The 17,538-nt window shown below is 49.3% G+C and overlaps 1 protein-coding gene across 1 annotated transcript in view; it reads right to left on the reverse strand.

The window, feature by feature from the left end:
• LOC126548228 (protocadherin Fat 3-like) overlaps positions 1-17,538 on the reverse strand; it is a 341,248-nt gene that overhangs the window by 166,220 nt on the left and 157,490 nt on the right. The window contains exon 3 of the mRNA XM_050196372.3: positions 7,247-7,312. Coding sequence (XP_050052329.1) covers positions 7,247-7,312 — 66 coding nt within the window. The remainder of the gene's footprint in view (positions 1-7,246; positions 7,313-17,538) is intronic.

The following is a 17,538-nucleotide window of genomic DNA, read 5'->3' on the forward strand; positions in this document are numbered from 1 at the left end:
GCCAAGACGCTGCGGTCGTCTTGGCACCAATAGACTTAAGGTGGTTCAGACGGTAGACGCTGCGGTATAGCGTTCGTGTTGTCACTTTTATTGTATCCATCTTACAAACGTCGCGGTTATTGCTTTAAGTATGAATCGACTAACCCACGAACAAGTTGTCCGTAAGCGTTGCAGAAGTGGAAAACCGTTCCAATGTCTTGAAAGACGAGAGTCACAATGCCCGCGACCTATAATAAGTGGCGCGCGTTCTAAACCAAGATGGCTATCAAGAGGAGGATTACGAGCGAGGAGGAGGGCACGGAGGTGTCTTGTATAGCACGCTGTGACAAATTTGTGGCAGCATGCCGCCTTCATTGCGTGACATTATGAGCTACTTCGAAACGGAACTGTGATTATATACTCAATTAAAAGTGAAAAATCCGAAGACACCTAAGCACTAATGAGTTGTGAATGCGAAAGCATTAAGGTCCAATTGAACGCCGCTGAATGGTCCTTCGAGCTATGAACTCCTCGCGGGCAAGTGAGCGCGTTGAGACGTTTGGCGCGTTTTGAGTTGGCCTTATCGAGTCCTAGTTAGAACGCAGGCGAAAGCTTGCGCGGACAAGGAGCGCGCTTACTACACAGCACATGCACAGGGGCACACATGCAGCACATACGCTTACACTATTCTAGTTCTTGACCATCGCACGCGCGAAAGAGATAAACAAAAGCCTGTGCCTGCACGCCAGGTGTTGGCACAGCACGACCTATATATAGCCACGTTTGCTTGTCGTCTGCTCGTCCTCCTCGAGGAGCTTTTCTCTCTTGTCACTACGGGCGCTACCGTCTACGGGCACTGCGAATGTTAATGGTCGAAGAGTATTTCGAAGGCAGCTTGCCAATAAACGATGAATTCGCTGGTTTAACTGCCAGAATAAGAAAGAAAAAGCCAAAAAGCGACGATAAAAATGACAATACTGCCACAAGCGGAAGATAAATGAACAGTGCACGAAAGCGCATGCAGGCTATGTCTCCTAGTAGGTAACTTCTGTACGCAAAAACTGCGTCGTGTACGTCGAAGACGTATATTCTCAATTTGGACTATCGTCTTAGCAGTACCTCATAAAATAAAGACAGTAAACGGCAGCGCTGCGCTTGATATATTGTCTGCTGTTTAACCTGTATACACCGATCTGGTTTTGTCGAGAACCCGTCGCTGCCATGCGGCGCTCAATATGTGTGCCGTTTCTCATGATGGGAGCTATGTATTCCATATCAAAGTACGCCATATCGAATATGCCCGCGCAGAGCTCCCGATTCGAGCGCACACACATGCTAGAATGCGATTAAATAACTCTCCGGTCGTTGCACCCGCCTTTTATCCGCGCCGGCCACGCCTGCTCCATAACTCGCCCCGTGTCACTGTGTATTCGAGCTTCTTGCCCGCAAATCTAGCGTGCGCAATCATTGTTCAAAGCTCCACCAGCGGGATTTAGGGCGCACGGTTTCACCTCAGCGAGGTTGCTTTTCCCGAGAACGTGTTTTAGCTTGGAATTCCATTCAATCGCGTCATTATTCTGATGCGCATTTGCACGATTCCCGCTTCTGCAGAAGCGAGTCGGCGCTCACTGGGCCCGTTATGAATCGCACCCGCTCATGGAAGAGACCACTTCTCCTAAATAGCAGTGGTTCGCGTTTTGTTCCTTTGCTCGAGCCATCGCCTCTAAGGATCCACCGTTTTGGAGGCGCGCATGCAACGCACTGCCTACATGCGCATGCGGGTAGGCTAAAACTACGCACAGCGCGTGAGCGCGTTCGCTAGAACCCCTTTCCGCCCCGTCTGTACAGTGGCCACGCCATCGCCGCAGCCGGGTTGGGGCAGCGCGCAGGATTATTCCCTTCATCAAGGCATGGGTTCTTCTCTCCGGCTTCGCCCGCTCCTCGTTCGCGCATGTGCCCCTCTTCACCGACCACCGCGCATGCCTCCGTGGCACAGCCGAAACAACCGGGCCGCCGCCAGTAATTTCAGGCTCGCCCGTCGAACGCACCCCCCTCCGCCCTTCCTCGGTTCCGTACCAACAGGGCGCTCGCTTATTAGGACACAGCCAAAGAGAGGACTGGAGGGGGCACCCCACTTTACGACGGGTGGTTCAGCGGCGAAAGGGGCAACGGGAAAGAGGGGGACAGCTCATTTGAATAATGCCTGCCACCGGGATCTCCTTCAGCCTCCCGAAAAAGCGTGCCGTCGGCCCCCGCGCCCATGTGTGCGCGACCCGCCGCCGCCACTCTGCGCTCCATCCATGGAAGTTGCAGGCACGCGGAACCAGCGCACGCTCCTGCCCTCGGCGAGCGCTGCACCATCGCGACCGCGCCGCAGCTCCGGGCCTCGGAGCCAGACCCGCGCCGCGACACAACGCGCTGACGCCTTTCCGCATACTTCAGAAAACTCGCCATCTCGCGATTGCGTCGTGCACCCGCCGAGATTTTCGGGAGAGCTTGCAGGCGCTGAGGCACTCGCACACTCTCGCGCGCTCTCTCCTTGGTGCGTGTACTCGCGTACGTGTGTCTGTGTGTGTGCGCGCGCGAGGCAGCTTTTCGTCCTTAGCGCTGCGGCGCCGGCGTACGCGCTTTCCTTTATTGGGCTCGAGACCCGGGCCTGTAATTGCGCGCCAAAGTGCATTAGGAAGCTAGGCGCAGGCATGCGCGCCAGCGAGTCCGGGAATATACGAGGGATGTGTGGTAGCCGCACGGCTTGTTGCTCTCGCGTTCGCTTTGAGTGCCGGCCTGATTGTCTCGTCGCGCCGTCCTGCCGAGCGGCAGCGTGGGCGCGGTGCGCGACTCTCTGCGGAATAAGAGCGGCAGACTGTTTCAATGCAGCGTGCGTTGCGCAACATTTCTTAACGCGGCACTTCTCCGGCCTGCGGGGCCTTTCTTCTTAAAGAGACTTTCTCATTAGCATCTGCTTGTGGTACCCCCCTCGCTCCGTCGCGGCCAACGTATATGGAAACTTACGATACGCGCTGAGAGTCAAGTTTTGAGACACGGAGGCCGTACAGCGTCTAATGAGACCCTCTGATGTGCAACATCAAGTGCGGAGTCCAGCTATAGTGGAGACGAGGAAATTAACGCGAATTTTTTATCGCGCAGGCTTGCGCTGGATTGCAAATGTGCTACATTAAGGACGGCTCCTTATACCTGCGTTGCCCAACCGGGTCACCCGTACTTGTCTCGGTTCCAACTTGAAACCTTTCATGAAACCAAGTTACTTTTTTCTAACTTTTTTCCATCTGACTTACAAAATGACCTTCACCTAGTTAATCAGTGACGCGACCGTTGGCAAATAACACTCAACACATCAAGTGCTGTGTTATTTCCTTCACTCGTATGAAACCAGCTCCTAAGTTTCCTTACAAAATCTGTTCGGCTGAAGTTCCTCGTGGCTCTACTTACGGATATATTGATGTTTATTTCTGTACTAATCTTGCCTGGAGCTCTCACATCAAACTTCGGGGTTTTTACGGCTTCATCTGCACCTTTCCCCATCTACCATCTATCAACAGGCCTACCAAACTTTTGTACGCCTTCAACTGGAATATGCTTCATCGATCTGGTCTTCATCGACCTCATCAACAATACCTAATAGATAAATTAGAATCTATCCAACATCGTGCTTCCCGCTTTATAACGTCTAATTACAGCCGTCAATCTAGCATTACCCAAATTAAACGCGATGTTCCCCTTCCTGACTTGGATTCCCGCCGCTCTGTTGCCCTTCTATGCCTCTTTCATAAATACTACTATAACTCGTGGTCCAGCCGTTTGTCGCTTGCAATTCCTTCTCGCAAATCTACTCGACTTCATAATCATCTCAGTTTCCGGCGCATTCTTGGCCGCACACAGTCATTCAATAACTGTGCATTACCGCGCGCCATCGGACTATGGAATAGCCTTCCAAATGATATTGTTGCATTAAGAGATCCTGCCAAATTTCGTGAACATTTGCAACTTCACATGTTCGCTTGACTTTGTTTTGCGACTTTGTATTGTATTGTATTTCCTTGAATTTGTATTTTTTTTAAATGTTTACCAGTGTACCTTCTTTTTCCAATGTACAAATTTATTTGTTTCTCCTTCTATGTAGTTCCCTTTTTGCCTTAATTAATGTAATTTTTCTGTAACCTCCCCCCTACCATATACTCCTCCGAGCCTGTAGGTTAAATTGAATAAATAAATGAATCAATACATTTTCTTATCAATTGTGAATGTGTCTCTTTCGGTGTCATTGGAAATTGTAGCGTATGTTCCTAAGCTACAGGAACTTGAAAAGCAATGTGTGGAACCGAGGATGACGGCATTTATACGGATCCTGGCAAGTTGAGCTCGAGCACCGGCTACATGAGCAACCACCTGTCGCGGTGGCTCAGGCGTTCTGCATGCTGCTGCGCACCGGGTCGCGGGTTCGATCCCCGCCATCACATTCCGGTGGGAGCGGAATGCAAGAGCGCCCCTGTGCTTAACTTTAGGTGTACGTTAAGATAACCAAGTTGGTCTAAATTATTCCCGACTTCTTCAGTACGTGGTCTACTCGTATAACTCGTGAGTCGCTTTGCGATGTTAGACCTCATAATTTAATTTAATTTACATGTGCAATCAATTAGCAGCTGCTAAAGAAAAAGAACATCCTACTTTGCAACATACCGCGTCATTATGTATGGTACAGACACTTTTGTTTTCATCCGACAGAAAAAACTCGAAAATTCCACCTCTATATGCAGGCGCCGCACCCTATCAGTTATACAAATAATACTGAAGGACGGTCTGTGCAAGAACATATACGGTATATGTTGTCGTTGTCCTGTCGCGCACAACTCACTACTGCTTGTTTTCTTGATTGCTGGTGCATATATGTTAGTAACCGTTAATGGCGCTTTGAACTAGTAATGTTAACAACGACTTGCTAGTTGCTGTTGCCACTTAGTAGTATAGCGAATACTGCGAAAAAAAATTTTTACGGCGAAGCTGTATACCTCTACCGTCAAAGGAAATTTTCGCGTCGTTGTAAGCAAAAAACTCCCCATACTTGGGTCGCTCCCGGAGATAGTGCAATGCGGGGCCAACCCACGGCGGAGGTGAAGCAGGCGTCTAGCACTCCCCATACGTGGGTCGATCCCGAAGATAGTGCTATGCCGGGCCCACCCGCGACGGAGGTGCAGTTCGCCATTAAGGGGCCCACATATACAGCTTCGCTGGTCATCCTTCTTCACAGAGTGGACAGGCACTGAGATTTTTTAGGCTCTGCTTACTAAACAGTGCTGCAGGGAGGGGAGGGAGGGTCTGCTTCTAAATAGTAGTCTAACACACAACATTACTGCATTATAACACCTTATCTCTGGAGAAGTAGAAGAGTGACATTGTTGCGCTTTGAAGACATCGACTGAACCCGCAGTTTAAAGAATAAAACATGAAGGTTATGGCTGAAAGTACATCCGTTTTATCTTTTGAACTTTGTTAGGGATACTTTGGACGGACCGGGTAGGTATTTCTTTTTCTTCTTAATGGAAATACGTCTGATAAATAAGAACCTTATATGCGTCATATAATGGCTTCATTGCAATACAGTTTTGTAATGCGGTGTAGCATACAAAATGTATTGCAGTGAAGTCAAGTGTGAATTTACGTAAGTACTAAGTGTAAACAACATCTCATTGTTTAGTGTACTTTGACCCGGCTCCACGACACCCAAAGGGTGACGGAGACACCAAAACTTGAACCCGGACTGGTCCGTAGGTTGAGGCTTCACGGTGGCTTCCGCTTCCCGGTGCGCTGCGCAAGATTGACTGTTCGCTATCGTGGACAGCCGATCTTGTATGGGAAGCTCAAACTCCGGTCTCGGCGTCCCCAACCCACGGACCTCCCTGGTTGCAGCTTTGATCTCTCGGTGCCCCTTGCTTGCCCTGGAAATTCTGCACCGCCCATTCCATTATAATCTCGGCTACAATCTTGAGGCCTCCGTTTGTCGGTATTATTACTTTTGTTTTCGCATGCTAAATAATCTTACCGCAGTACAAGTATGTAATTAGATGAAGCCTACTTAAAGAACATTCGTTTTTATGTAACGGATATAAGACCCTTGCCCGTCCGATGTATATCTGGTAATACTTAATTTTGGCATGCTTCATGATAGAGAAGATACGTCGAGTGTACGCGTTCAAAGTCGTTACAGGTACGTTTACAGAATCGAGCTATTTGCTGATTAAGCAGGTTGGGAGAGCCGTGCTTAGTTTTGGGTAGAGAGCTGTCGCATGTATTATCTGGTTAATCTGTGTAGTATATACGCTGAAGGTAATCGGCTATGTGAAATCGAAAGAGCAAGATGTAAGGTAAACTTTCGGTGGAGTGATATGATATTCGAAACGCATTCAGTACAACGGCTTTAGCTTAACGTCTACCGAGCCCTAGCACCTGCTCCCAATTAGGTGAGCGTAGTATACTACGTAATTCGGCAGCCGCCCGGCGTCAGAAAGCTGGGAGTTGGCTAAGTATCTGACTTGACCGGATATTAGCACTCGGCTAGAGTGCTAGAGTCGGTTTGTACTACAGGACGCCGCTAATGAGAGGTGTCCTCACATTGCTACTCTGCGACCGTTTTTCTGGCGTTACAGCGAGCATTTTTGGCAGCTTTCATACTGCATTAGCAAATGAAATTTATCATGCAGTGCGTCATCAGCGCATGACAATGGTTTGATTGTTGGCAGTTTGCGCTAAAACTTTACGTCATCCTCACTTTTCTGTGAAACAGTTTCGAAAGTTTTTCTTTTCGCGAAACCTCCGAGACCATGCGTATTTCCTCGGAACTCACTTGCCAAGTCATCTTAAAGCACCTCGCAACGTGCAATCAAAACAAATAGCGAATATTGTACCATCAGATACCTCATGGTGCGGAATTGTATGCCAATGTCGTTGTGGAGTGCAGTTATGATAGGGATGCCGCAGAACTCCAAACAACGTGGCTGCGCGGATGACTTTCCATGCATATATCCGGCATATAATTCTAGAAACCAGCCGGCTACACGTGCGACGCACACATAACAAAACTTAGCTGATCCATCTCAAGTCGCTGATTGCAAAGGTTGGCAAAAACGTCCGCCGTATTTTTGAACATTTCTTAAGAAGAAAATGGAACTCCTCAAGCTTTATCCTTTTCTATGGCTGAGTCAGCCTGTTCTTGTTCTTTTACGTCTACTGCTTCGGTATTTAGCTCACTTACCGACTTGGATGTTTTCCGAGACTCTCTCGAACCGTCTGTTTTCTCCCAACGGGTAGAACTGGCATGCTGCAAAACAAGAGAGAAGAGGGGAAAAGTTATGGCGGCAACGTTAGACCCAGTTGCAAACAACACACGAAAAAAAAGATAGGAAGGAAGATTGGAGTAGGAAAGGAAAGAGGGGAAAAAGAGGGGGTATATATTTAGGAATAAATGTGGAACAAAGTGTGTGTGCGTGTGTGTGCGTGTGTCATGAAAGCCAGAACAGGAATTATCAACGTCGCCACTAATGTAATTGAAGTCACAGTACTTTTAACCACGGAGGATCAAAGACGAAAACGGCAGTAAGAGCGAGAAGGACAAAAGAAGAAAAAGGCGGGCGTCGCAGTGGCAAAAGCGAAGCCGCGAGACGCGCTGGCGCACAATGCCTTGGGCGTGCGCCGGCGGCGCCGGTCCAATGTCGTTTCTCCCGCCAGGCTGCGAGATTGCACCGGCGACAAAGACGCCAACAGCGATATGGGCCTAATAAGAAGCTCAAACAGGCCGGGCAGCGTCCCCAAACTAATCACGGCTGCGTCTCGGTGCGCGCCGGTCGGATTACAGTCACCGGTGCAGGTTGATGCAAGGGGTGCCCGAAATCAATTCTCCAGGCGACCTACGGCGTATATTTGACAAGACCTTTATCGGAGCCCCCGGTCGGAGCGCAGATGGAAAACAAGGCTCGGAAGAGTCGGCAGCCGGGCGAGAAAGAGCGGGAAGCGGCGCCGCACTGCGCACCGAACGCCTCGCGGGCTCCCGTATATATCTGCTACTGGAAATCAGAGCTGAGGCCGCGCGAATCGCGGTATGTTTCCTTAGAGAAAGAGGCAGTTATAAACTGGCAGTGAGGCCTAACGAGGGCACACAGGCGACTTGTCAGCGTGCGCCTGAACAGGCTTGAGCATCGCTTTCGTGCAGCTTACGCGGACAAGATCTTGTAAGCTGTCCGGACATCCGTCTTTGCAAGCGTGTACTGACTGATGCCGCGGCTTTCGCCTCTGGACTGTGCCTGGCTATCAGAAACACCATAGCCAACCATCTCAGTTAGTTTCGATCGCCTCACGGTAGTCTAGCCAGGACTTTGTTTCGGGGGTTGTTCTCTGCCTGATAGTAACCTGAGGCCAAATTCGCAAAGCTTCTCGCACGTAAGTGTACAGCACCAGGAATGCGTGGAGTTTGCTCCTACGAACAATTATGGCGTACAAGCTTTTTATGATTACGAGCCCTATGCCGCGTTATTTCGAAGGTGTGTTTGGATATGTATTATTAGAAATGAAAAGGGTCCGTTTGTCAAAAGAGAGCGCGCTTATTGGCAGCTGCAATCCGGTGGCACTTGGCGTAAAGGAACATACGCGCTGCATACTTCGCCATTTGGTGTGATATCATAACTATAAGCAATGGCTATTTTCGTCTGGAGCAGCTTTTAGCTGTTATAAAATATTATAGAACTATATACTTAATCTTGTATTGCAGTTGCTCATTCGAGCGGCGAATAAATATAAAGAGTTCATTGTGTTCAGGAAATATGGCCCTTCACACAGAATCTTATCGTTCCATGCACCAGGTTTCCGTAATCATTAATATATTTGTTAATAGTTCTTTCAGTGAGCGACCGCGCACTTTCGAGAATATCACGCTCTACGAGTGTCAAGCTGCTGACCTAAGAGAAAAGCTGCCCGTGAGCCTCCTAGCTCGAAAAAATCATGCATTTACATCATTCATACAAACAGCTCACTAGAGAGTCGAAGTGCGACGCCTCGTATGAATGTCTGAAACTAGAATGAATTATGCAGCTAACCACGTTGAACAATGTCTGTACAGCTGCCTATTGAATGTTATGCCTAGAAGCGCTCGACACACAACTTTATGGGCTTGACCACCGGCGGCCGAGGGCTCCCTGAGAGGCCGTATATAGTCGGATGCGTTAATGTCTCGAATACTCGCGCCAACGTCTTTCTTTCCCTTCCCCATCTCGCTGCCAGTAAACATCCGCTATGGCCCGGCTACAATGCGTGAGTGAGCCACACGAAAGGAGGGGAAAACGTGCCTAGGGACGTCTACACGACCAATGTGCGACACTTGTTCGGATCGAGCGCCTCGCACGCTTCGGAACCGACGCGAGGCAAGTATATAGAGATCGTGAGCACGCTCATGGCCGCGAACAGTATTCAACAAACACAACAGCAGCAGCAACTGCCATATTCCTTTTGAGTCCTGCGCAAGGCAAAGCCGGGAAAGAAAAGTGAGGAGGCTGGAGATGGTCGCGCAACGTCCGGGCCGGAAGGCGATTCTCGGTGCGCTCTGCGTCCTCCGCTCGTAGAAAAAAGGGGTTCGCGCTGTTGGGGAGGGCGACGCCCCCAGCGCTCGCGTCCGACCCGCATAAATCGTCCCGTATCACCGCTGACGCGAGCATACAGGAGAAAAGAAAGGAAAACCCCGACGTAGCGCGCGCGCGCGCGCGGTGGCGCTGCCTCCTCGCTGTCGGCTGTGTATGGGCGCGCGAGGGCCGACAGAACAGCCCATAGAATAAAGAACCAACAGCCGGCCTGGCAAGCGAGCGAGGTCGTTTGTGCGAGACGTGTCCCGATTTTCGGAGCAGGAAAGAAAATTGCTCGCGCTGCCCCGTCTTCGCAATCGCGGAAAGAAGAGGGTTCCGCCGCCGCTTCGTCGCCGCGGCTTCGCGTCTCCAGTGAAGCGCGCCGACAATTGCGGCCTTCGAGACTACGTGCGGAGCGCATGTGGAGGCGTCGTCGAAATCGAGAGCGCCGCTGCCTCGGGAGGAGGTGCGGGCTAAATAGTCGTGCGCGTTACTCCGCAGAAAGTAGGCGCCGCATTCAGTGGACGCTCTGCGCCGCGGGCGCAGTCAGCGTCGCGCTTCACTTCGGTACAGCAAGTGATGGTGGTCTGGATTCGGGAGGTTCTTTTGACACCTTCCCCGCAGCCTTCGCGGTTAGCTTCGACGAGTGATGGGAACGTTGTGCGCGAACGGGTTCATCACCGATGTGCTTTTCCCGCTTAAAACTGCCGCGTCGTTGAACTTCTGAAGAGCGTGTTTTTTTTTTTTTTTCTTGTACAAACTGGCGTTGTCGTTTGGTTTGGCGTGTCGCCATCACGGAACTCTTAACTAATCCTACCTGATAACGGAAAAAAAGAACGACATGAGCTGGGCATAGATAGGATAAGCGACAAAGACCCATGCAGTGACAAGTGTTTATGGCAAACGATAAGTGGCACGCGTGATACCGCGTAGTACCAACCATACAACCATACTGTTACAACCATACGACTCCCGTTCACGAACATTTAGAGTGGGCACGCAATTGAGGCATGTGCTGGTGGGCCCCGCAGATCCTGAATGTATATTTTTATAACGACGGTCAACACTACACTTGTGGCTTATCCTTCCCTCTGAGATGCGTCTGCTCTCTTTGTTGCGACACGAGTAATACACGCAAGATATGGAGCATTTCCCCTAAGCCGACTGACTAGCTATCTGTATCTTATTTTTCCTTTTCTCTCTGGGCACTCCATATTCCGGCAGGGAGCGGACGCCAAGAGAACACTAAAGCTTATTTTCCCTTGGAGAGGCGATTGCTCTTAGCCCTAGCTGGGCCGACCTCTAAGGCGCGTATCAAGGAAAAAAAAAAGAATCAGGAAACTGCTACGTGTTCATAGCAACGTCTGTCCAAGCGTGCTCCCGTATATTTTTCAGAGCTATACTCTTGCGCACGATCGAAAGAAAGAGCTTGAACTCTTCGACCTTGGCACAATAAATGCTGAACGTATTTTCGAGCGTTCAGATGAAGCAAATACAAAATTCGCACGGACGCAGTGTATTGAGTTTTCCGGCCCATTATTCGGTAAGCCTATAGTCACGCGTTTTCGTGCCAATTTTTTTTTTCGTGTCGCTGGGGAAAAGCGAAGCAGAGTTTGCCCAGGAATGTTTAGAATCGTTACACCGAAACGCGGGCGCAGCAAAAGGCAACCACTCAGCGTTTTGGCAACAAAACACAGTGAATCAGCCTTGAAAAGTGTAACATTGCAGGCGAAGTGAAGAAACGTGTACTGCTAATACGTACAGCCGAAGCTGAGCGACGAATCAGATACACGCTAACGACATATAATTCTTGCGTTGCAGCAACGTACTGGTTAAAAATACGATAAAGTATTTCGATCCTTGCCTTTCTTTAGTTCTGCTTTATTTAGTTGTCAGCCAAGCGAAACGGCGGCATAGTTTAATGCTGAGCTTCGTTTCTCTCCATATATTTCTTTTTCCTTGCTACTCCTTTTAGCCAGCCTGGGCCGGAGAAGTGGCACTCAAAAATTTGTCATTGGTAGATAGCATCATGTGCGCGACATGCAAATTTCACGTGACAAGGCTCTTGGTTTAAATTTTGATTATATATATATATATATATATATATATATATATATATATATATATATATATATATATATATATAAAGAGAGAGAGAGAGAGAGAGCTATCATATGATTCAAACACCAGAAAAAAAAAGAAACCTAATGCAGCTCGAGATTCAGTATTATCATTGTTAACATGATATCGAGGAGTGAAGGGTGCAGAATTGTATGTTCTAGTTTATCGTACCGGTGTTATGCACTACGTAGGTTGGAGGCCAAGACAAATTGGAAGGCATAATGTAGACAGGACGGAAACGGAACACCGACAAGATAGCCTCTTATCTACAGTGTTTTTTTTTTTTTTTTTTTTCATGCGAGCTCGAATTGCGAACTGAGAATTGACTCGGATAACGTTACTACAGATGAATTATCTGCCCAGGCGGAGGTCGTTTGCAAGAAAAATCGAAGCAATTCATTCACTCATTAAGCAAATTACAATAATTAAGTTTGTATTTACAAACTTTATGACATGCGCTTACATTGGAAAGTTGAAGAGGATCGTCGTAACAGTCTAGTTTTGTGTTTTCTACATCTCAAGATGGCCACTGTGCACCGAAATAATTGGCCCCAAATTATTCGTTCGATTTACCTGATTACGCACGCGGCACCGATAAGCTCGGCTCGCGGCGCAACTTCCTTGTGACGTAGTAGGAGGGCGTAAAATAAAGCTTCGCCATGCCGCACAATAAAGCGGTCAGCCTGCTGGTGAAGTGACCATGCGTCAAATTGCGAGTTGCGCAAAAATGCCAGTCGGAATCAGCTCGTGGGACGCAGGAAGGGCGACGGCAGCTTCATTTTAGAACGCAGCTCCTAGGCGCCCGTTCTTGCGTCGAACGTCGGCGTCACTTGTAACTGAGCGAACGAGCATCGGCGAAAGATGACAGCGAACGCGGGGAGAAGCGGAGGATCAAAAAGCAGTGAGAGAGAAGAGGTGCGAGGAGAAAAGCGGAAAGGAGGGCGCAAACGAAACATGAGGCGGAAAGCGGAGGAGGGTAAGGGGAAACCGTGAGGAAGAAAGCGGAGAGCCAGCGGCGACCAGGCATGCCGCCTGCGTGGAAACAAAGCTTCGGGCCCACTGCGCATGCGCTACATCGCCTGCAGCGCCGCCGCCGCCGCTAGAGAATGGGCTCCGCGCGAGCCACGCGTTCCCGTGTTCACGCTTTGCATCTGAACATGAACGGCGCAACCAGTGGGAATGCTTCGTCTGCCGCCGCCGCTGATGCCCGAGCAGAGGCTCAGCGCCGCCATCGAGAGCACCCTGTCCTCCAGAATCCAATTCTTTGCCACAATATATCGCGAATTCAAAACGCCTAAACAGCAGTGCTCGAAATTCCCACTAGGGAGTAGTACGTCGGTGAAATTTTTTACGCCACACTTTTACGTCAAGGAAGTGTTTTACGGAGAGCCGCGCTTCGCGGTGCCACGTGCCTAATGAGGGGAAAGTGAACGAATAATTTGACGCCAGTTATTTCGACGTACGTGGCAATTTTGATAAGTAGAAACGTTCCACTAAACTTTTACAATTCCCTTCAACTTTCCACTATAGACATGAGTGGTAAGTTTGTAACTATGGAGTTAATTAATGTAAATACTTTATTTAGTGACTGAATCGCTTCGGCTTTTCTTGCAAATGATGTCCACATGGGTTAGGTAATTCATCTGTAGTCACTTAACTCGAAAAAAGTTTCTAGTTTTGTTTTTTTTTCATTGTCCTACGTAAAAAAGAATACAAACGAAGGAACGTTTTTTATTGAGTTCAGAGGGCATCGTTTGATAACGACAGAGAATATAATAGTTAGAATAGAATAGAAAGAATAGAAGAATGGAATAGAAAGAATAGTTTTGAGACGCCAGTTCCTGCGCTTTTGCGACCTCCCTGTCGTTTAGCACATCGTCAATATGCCGGACCGGGAGCGCTCTCAAGAAGCGTTGGCAGTGGCCATGAGAGGTGCGATCTACTCTTCCCCGCTTCGATGCCTGAAGATTGGGTGGTTACGTGAGATATCTCTCGGCTTCCTCTTCTTTTTCTCTTTCTTTTCTTTTCTGTCAGTCATTCAGTCGACTTGGTAAAAGGGACAGTTCATCGAATGAATTTTATCAAGTGGAATAAACGCCTAACATTGCTTGTTGTGTAGAATGTCGTAGAAAGCTTCATTTATTTAGCACATGCATGGCCAGCCCGTATTTCCCTCTTTGTTGCATAATGCAGGTTTGCAGCCACAACCTAGCAAGAAAAAAAAAGAAAAATTTAAGAATAAAACTTACCGTTTTTCCTCATTAACATGTAAGAAGGCCGAGGATTATCACGTCCAGTAGAGGAGAGGGAGCTGAGGTCTCTAATTAACATATAAGCGTGCTCCCACAGCTCCTTGCTTTCGAGTGGAGTGCGTAAATTTTGCAGCGGACACATACACCCCCTCTTTTTTTTAATTTCCGGGGTAAAGCAAACGCAGGAGTATACAGCGAAGCGAGGAAACAGTCTCTCCCGTTAGTCGCGTACATCTTTTCCCTTCAGCTGTTTGTCTGCAACGCGCAGCGTAAAAATGGACGACAATATGCTAAAAAAAGAGAAAACATTAGACCAAACGCGTATAGGGCAGTGCCATTAGGAAACAAACACCGGCAACCGCAAGGGAACTTGTCACGGAAACAACTCAATTTCGCGCGGCCGCGGTCGACGTTTACGATCCTAAGGCGTCGTCCGGGACGAATATATACGGGCTCGCTGCATCGGCGTCATCCTTCGGCTGTTTCCCCTGAGCAGCGTCGATGCCTGCGGGGCGCGAATTGGGACTCGTGCGCGCTCAGGCTCAGCTGCTTGTATGTGATCGCGCCGGTCGCTCTCTTTCGTGAGCTTTTTCTTTTTTTTTTTTTCGGCTATCGTAAAGCGGGAGGCCAGGCAGGTTCTCCTCTACCCTCCCGTCTGAATTGGTGGCTTTGGTCGCTCAATAATTCTCGCTGCCGCCATCCCGGTGCACCTTCGTCCACGCCAGCCATGAAAGCGAGCCAGACAATGCGCGGTGAAAGCGACATAAAAGCCTAACCGCCATGGCACTCCCCGCGGATATCTCAGACGCCACGCGCGAGCAACGAAGCGCGGCGCTTTATTTCTTTGTGGTGTCGGGTCGGAACGACCTTCTAGGATGAGGATGACTTCGGCGGTTTGGGTCGAAATGCGCACGCGCTCGCGGCTGTCCACCGCTGACGCCGCCTGTGTTTTGCGCCAAAGTAGCAGCAGCGTCAAAGTAGCACCAATAATACTTTCGTGTAGGCTCTTGGGTAGGCAAACGCGGGTTAAAATGGCGCTGCAGAGAAACATTATGCGGTGAAACGCTGCTACGAAGGTAGTAATGGAAAGAAGTCCAGAAAGGAAGTGGTTTGTTGTCTTGGATGCTAGCAGCGCCACGAAAGAAAATGACCCCACGTGTGTTACCTTGTGCCACTGTGCCTTGATACGACGTTGTACGGAAACAATTCATGCAAAGCAAATGCTACTAAACCTGGGCAGCACGTGTTCACAGAGGCCTGTCGAGTGTGACGTAACACCGTGAATATTAAGCAGGCAATTGACGAGCGGACAACAGTATCCAATATTATATGTGTGAAGGCGACGTCAGGTTAGTGTAGGCGTGCAGACGCCAAATCGCCATTTTGAGGAGTGGAGCAATGACTTATTTGTCTTCTAGCTGAACCCGTCTCACTTAGGCCATTCAATTATGCACACAGGCAGTCGCCAGTCAGCCAGCGTTAAAACCATACATCCGTTGAAACAAGGCACGCAGGTGGCGAAATTCTGCAAAAGGGTTCAAGGGTGCGAGTGTGAGCTCGCCCGGCAGTCAGCCGGGGAGCTATGGCCTCAGTGGGGTCTGCAGGGTAGGCACCGAAGCTCGTCAGCGGTTCCTGGCCGAATTACTTCTAGTTTGCTGGCACGTGAACACGCGAGAGATTCGATTTTGGCGGTAAACAAAGCAGGCGGCCCTGTAACGGAGAAGCCCGCTACTGCGTGTCCCCACAACCTCTGCGGCGGCCTAACAGCAGCGCGCCACTTTTACTTCCGCTAATTCCCCCGAGCGCTTCTTCAAACGACGTATAAGCCCGCGGCGTTAACCCAATAACGGGCTTCTGCTTTCCTGCAGTACATCTATCTGGCTCGGAAGAAGAGGGAGGGAAGGGTGCGAAGCGAGAAAGCTCGCCACCGGGCGCGCCAGCCGGAAAGAGCTAACGCAAGGCGGATGCGCGTTGGGGAAGCCGCCTTGCTCCTGGCTTTTCGCACAAGTTTTGCCGTTTACTTTTGCTTCACCCCTTCGGTTTATTTCAGCAGTTTGTTTGTTTTCTGGCCCTTTGTTTCCATTTGTTCCAGGAAACCAGGGAGTCGCCGCGTCGTCGAAGCTGAGTCGTCGTTGAGAGGTATTTATTTGCGGCGACAGCCTCTCTCTGCTGGCGTTGGTTTCGCGTTTCATGTTTGCTCTTCGGTGCCTCAACCGCGTCGAAAAGGTTTCAGTGGCCACTTCTTCGCTACGGAGGCGCATCGCAATAAACGGAGCCGCGATAATGTGAATAGGGGAGAAGCCATCGCTGTTTCCAGCGGTACAAGAAGACAAATAGGGCAGTCAGTCGGCCGGCAAGTATACACCATTCTTCCTTCTTGCAAAGTAGATTATCTTTGCCGCGAGAAGGCGCTCCTGCAGTGGCTCATTAAATATGCTCATTAAATATAGAAGAGAAAGGCGACTTAATGTCGTCTTCACCTATTAGGGAAAAACGCGGGTCCGGATCTATCCGTAAGTTTCCCGCGGTCGTTCCAGCTTGCAAACAAGCAGAAGAACAAAGATGCCGGCCAACTGGGCGGAGAGGGATGGCATGCGCGCAGGCGCGTGCGTAAACCGCACAGTAAGCAGAATGAGAACGGGGTGCCTAACCACATAACGACTTCCTAATTACAGTTGTCTTCCTCTTCCCCGTCTCGCTTTCTGTGTTTACTTCGTTCGGAGTTGAACGCGTTTCCCTGTTTTCGCTTCGATAATAATTTTGCGACTTCTCCATGCATCCTTTCTCCTGCAGCCAGCTTTTTTTCTTCTTCCGCCGGTTTCGGCACGTGTATCCCCTTCCTTTCTATCTTTCTTTCTTTCTTTCTTTCTTTCTTTCTTTCTTTCTTTTCTTTTTTTTCTGCAGGGCAAGCATTGTTCGATGTTGAGTTTTCCTTTTCTCCGAACCGTCGAAGGGGTTGTACTGGGGCAGAGTCTGTGCTAGGTGACTGCAGCGCGTACTCATTCTTCTACGCCACTCGAATAACGTCGATCTGGCTGCATTATTAGCGCCATCAGCGGAAATAGCCGCCCTGCTCGGGTTTTTGTCCTCTTTTCCAACCGCTCGCGTGCGCGCGCGCGATTCTTTAGTGCCGGGCGCGCGCGATGAAACAAAAGGAATGCTAAACGGTACCGGCGCAAAAAACAAAAAGAGGAAGGTGTGGCGGATTAGAGGCCTCGGAAACAGAAAAAAGAAATGAATATACACAAAGGGTTGGTTCTACGGTTTCCTACTTTAGAACGGCAGTGGAAAATAAAAAACAAAATGAAGAAAGAAAGGGGGGCGGGGGGCGGTAGCAAGGACAAAGAAAACTCAACAGGAGAACGGGAACGATTCGACGAAACTGAGAGGCGAGAAGAAAGGGAGCGTGCAGTTTTCTTTTTCATTTTTTTCTTCTTATTACGACAGGAGAGGAGAGAAGTACGGGAGGAAGACAGGACGAGGCTGCGGAGAAAGTACACTTGCTGACTTTTCAAATAACTTCCGCAAACCGAGTTAGCAAAAGAAAATGGTTCGCCATGCAGAAC

This window comes from Dermacentor andersoni, chromosome 1, assembly GCF_023375885.2.
Source record: "Dermacentor andersoni chromosome 1, qqDerAnde1_hic_scaffold, whole genome shotgun sequence".
NCBI classification, from domain to species: domain Eukaryota; kingdom Metazoa; phylum Arthropoda; class Arachnida; order Ixodida; family Ixodidae; genus Dermacentor; species Dermacentor andersoni.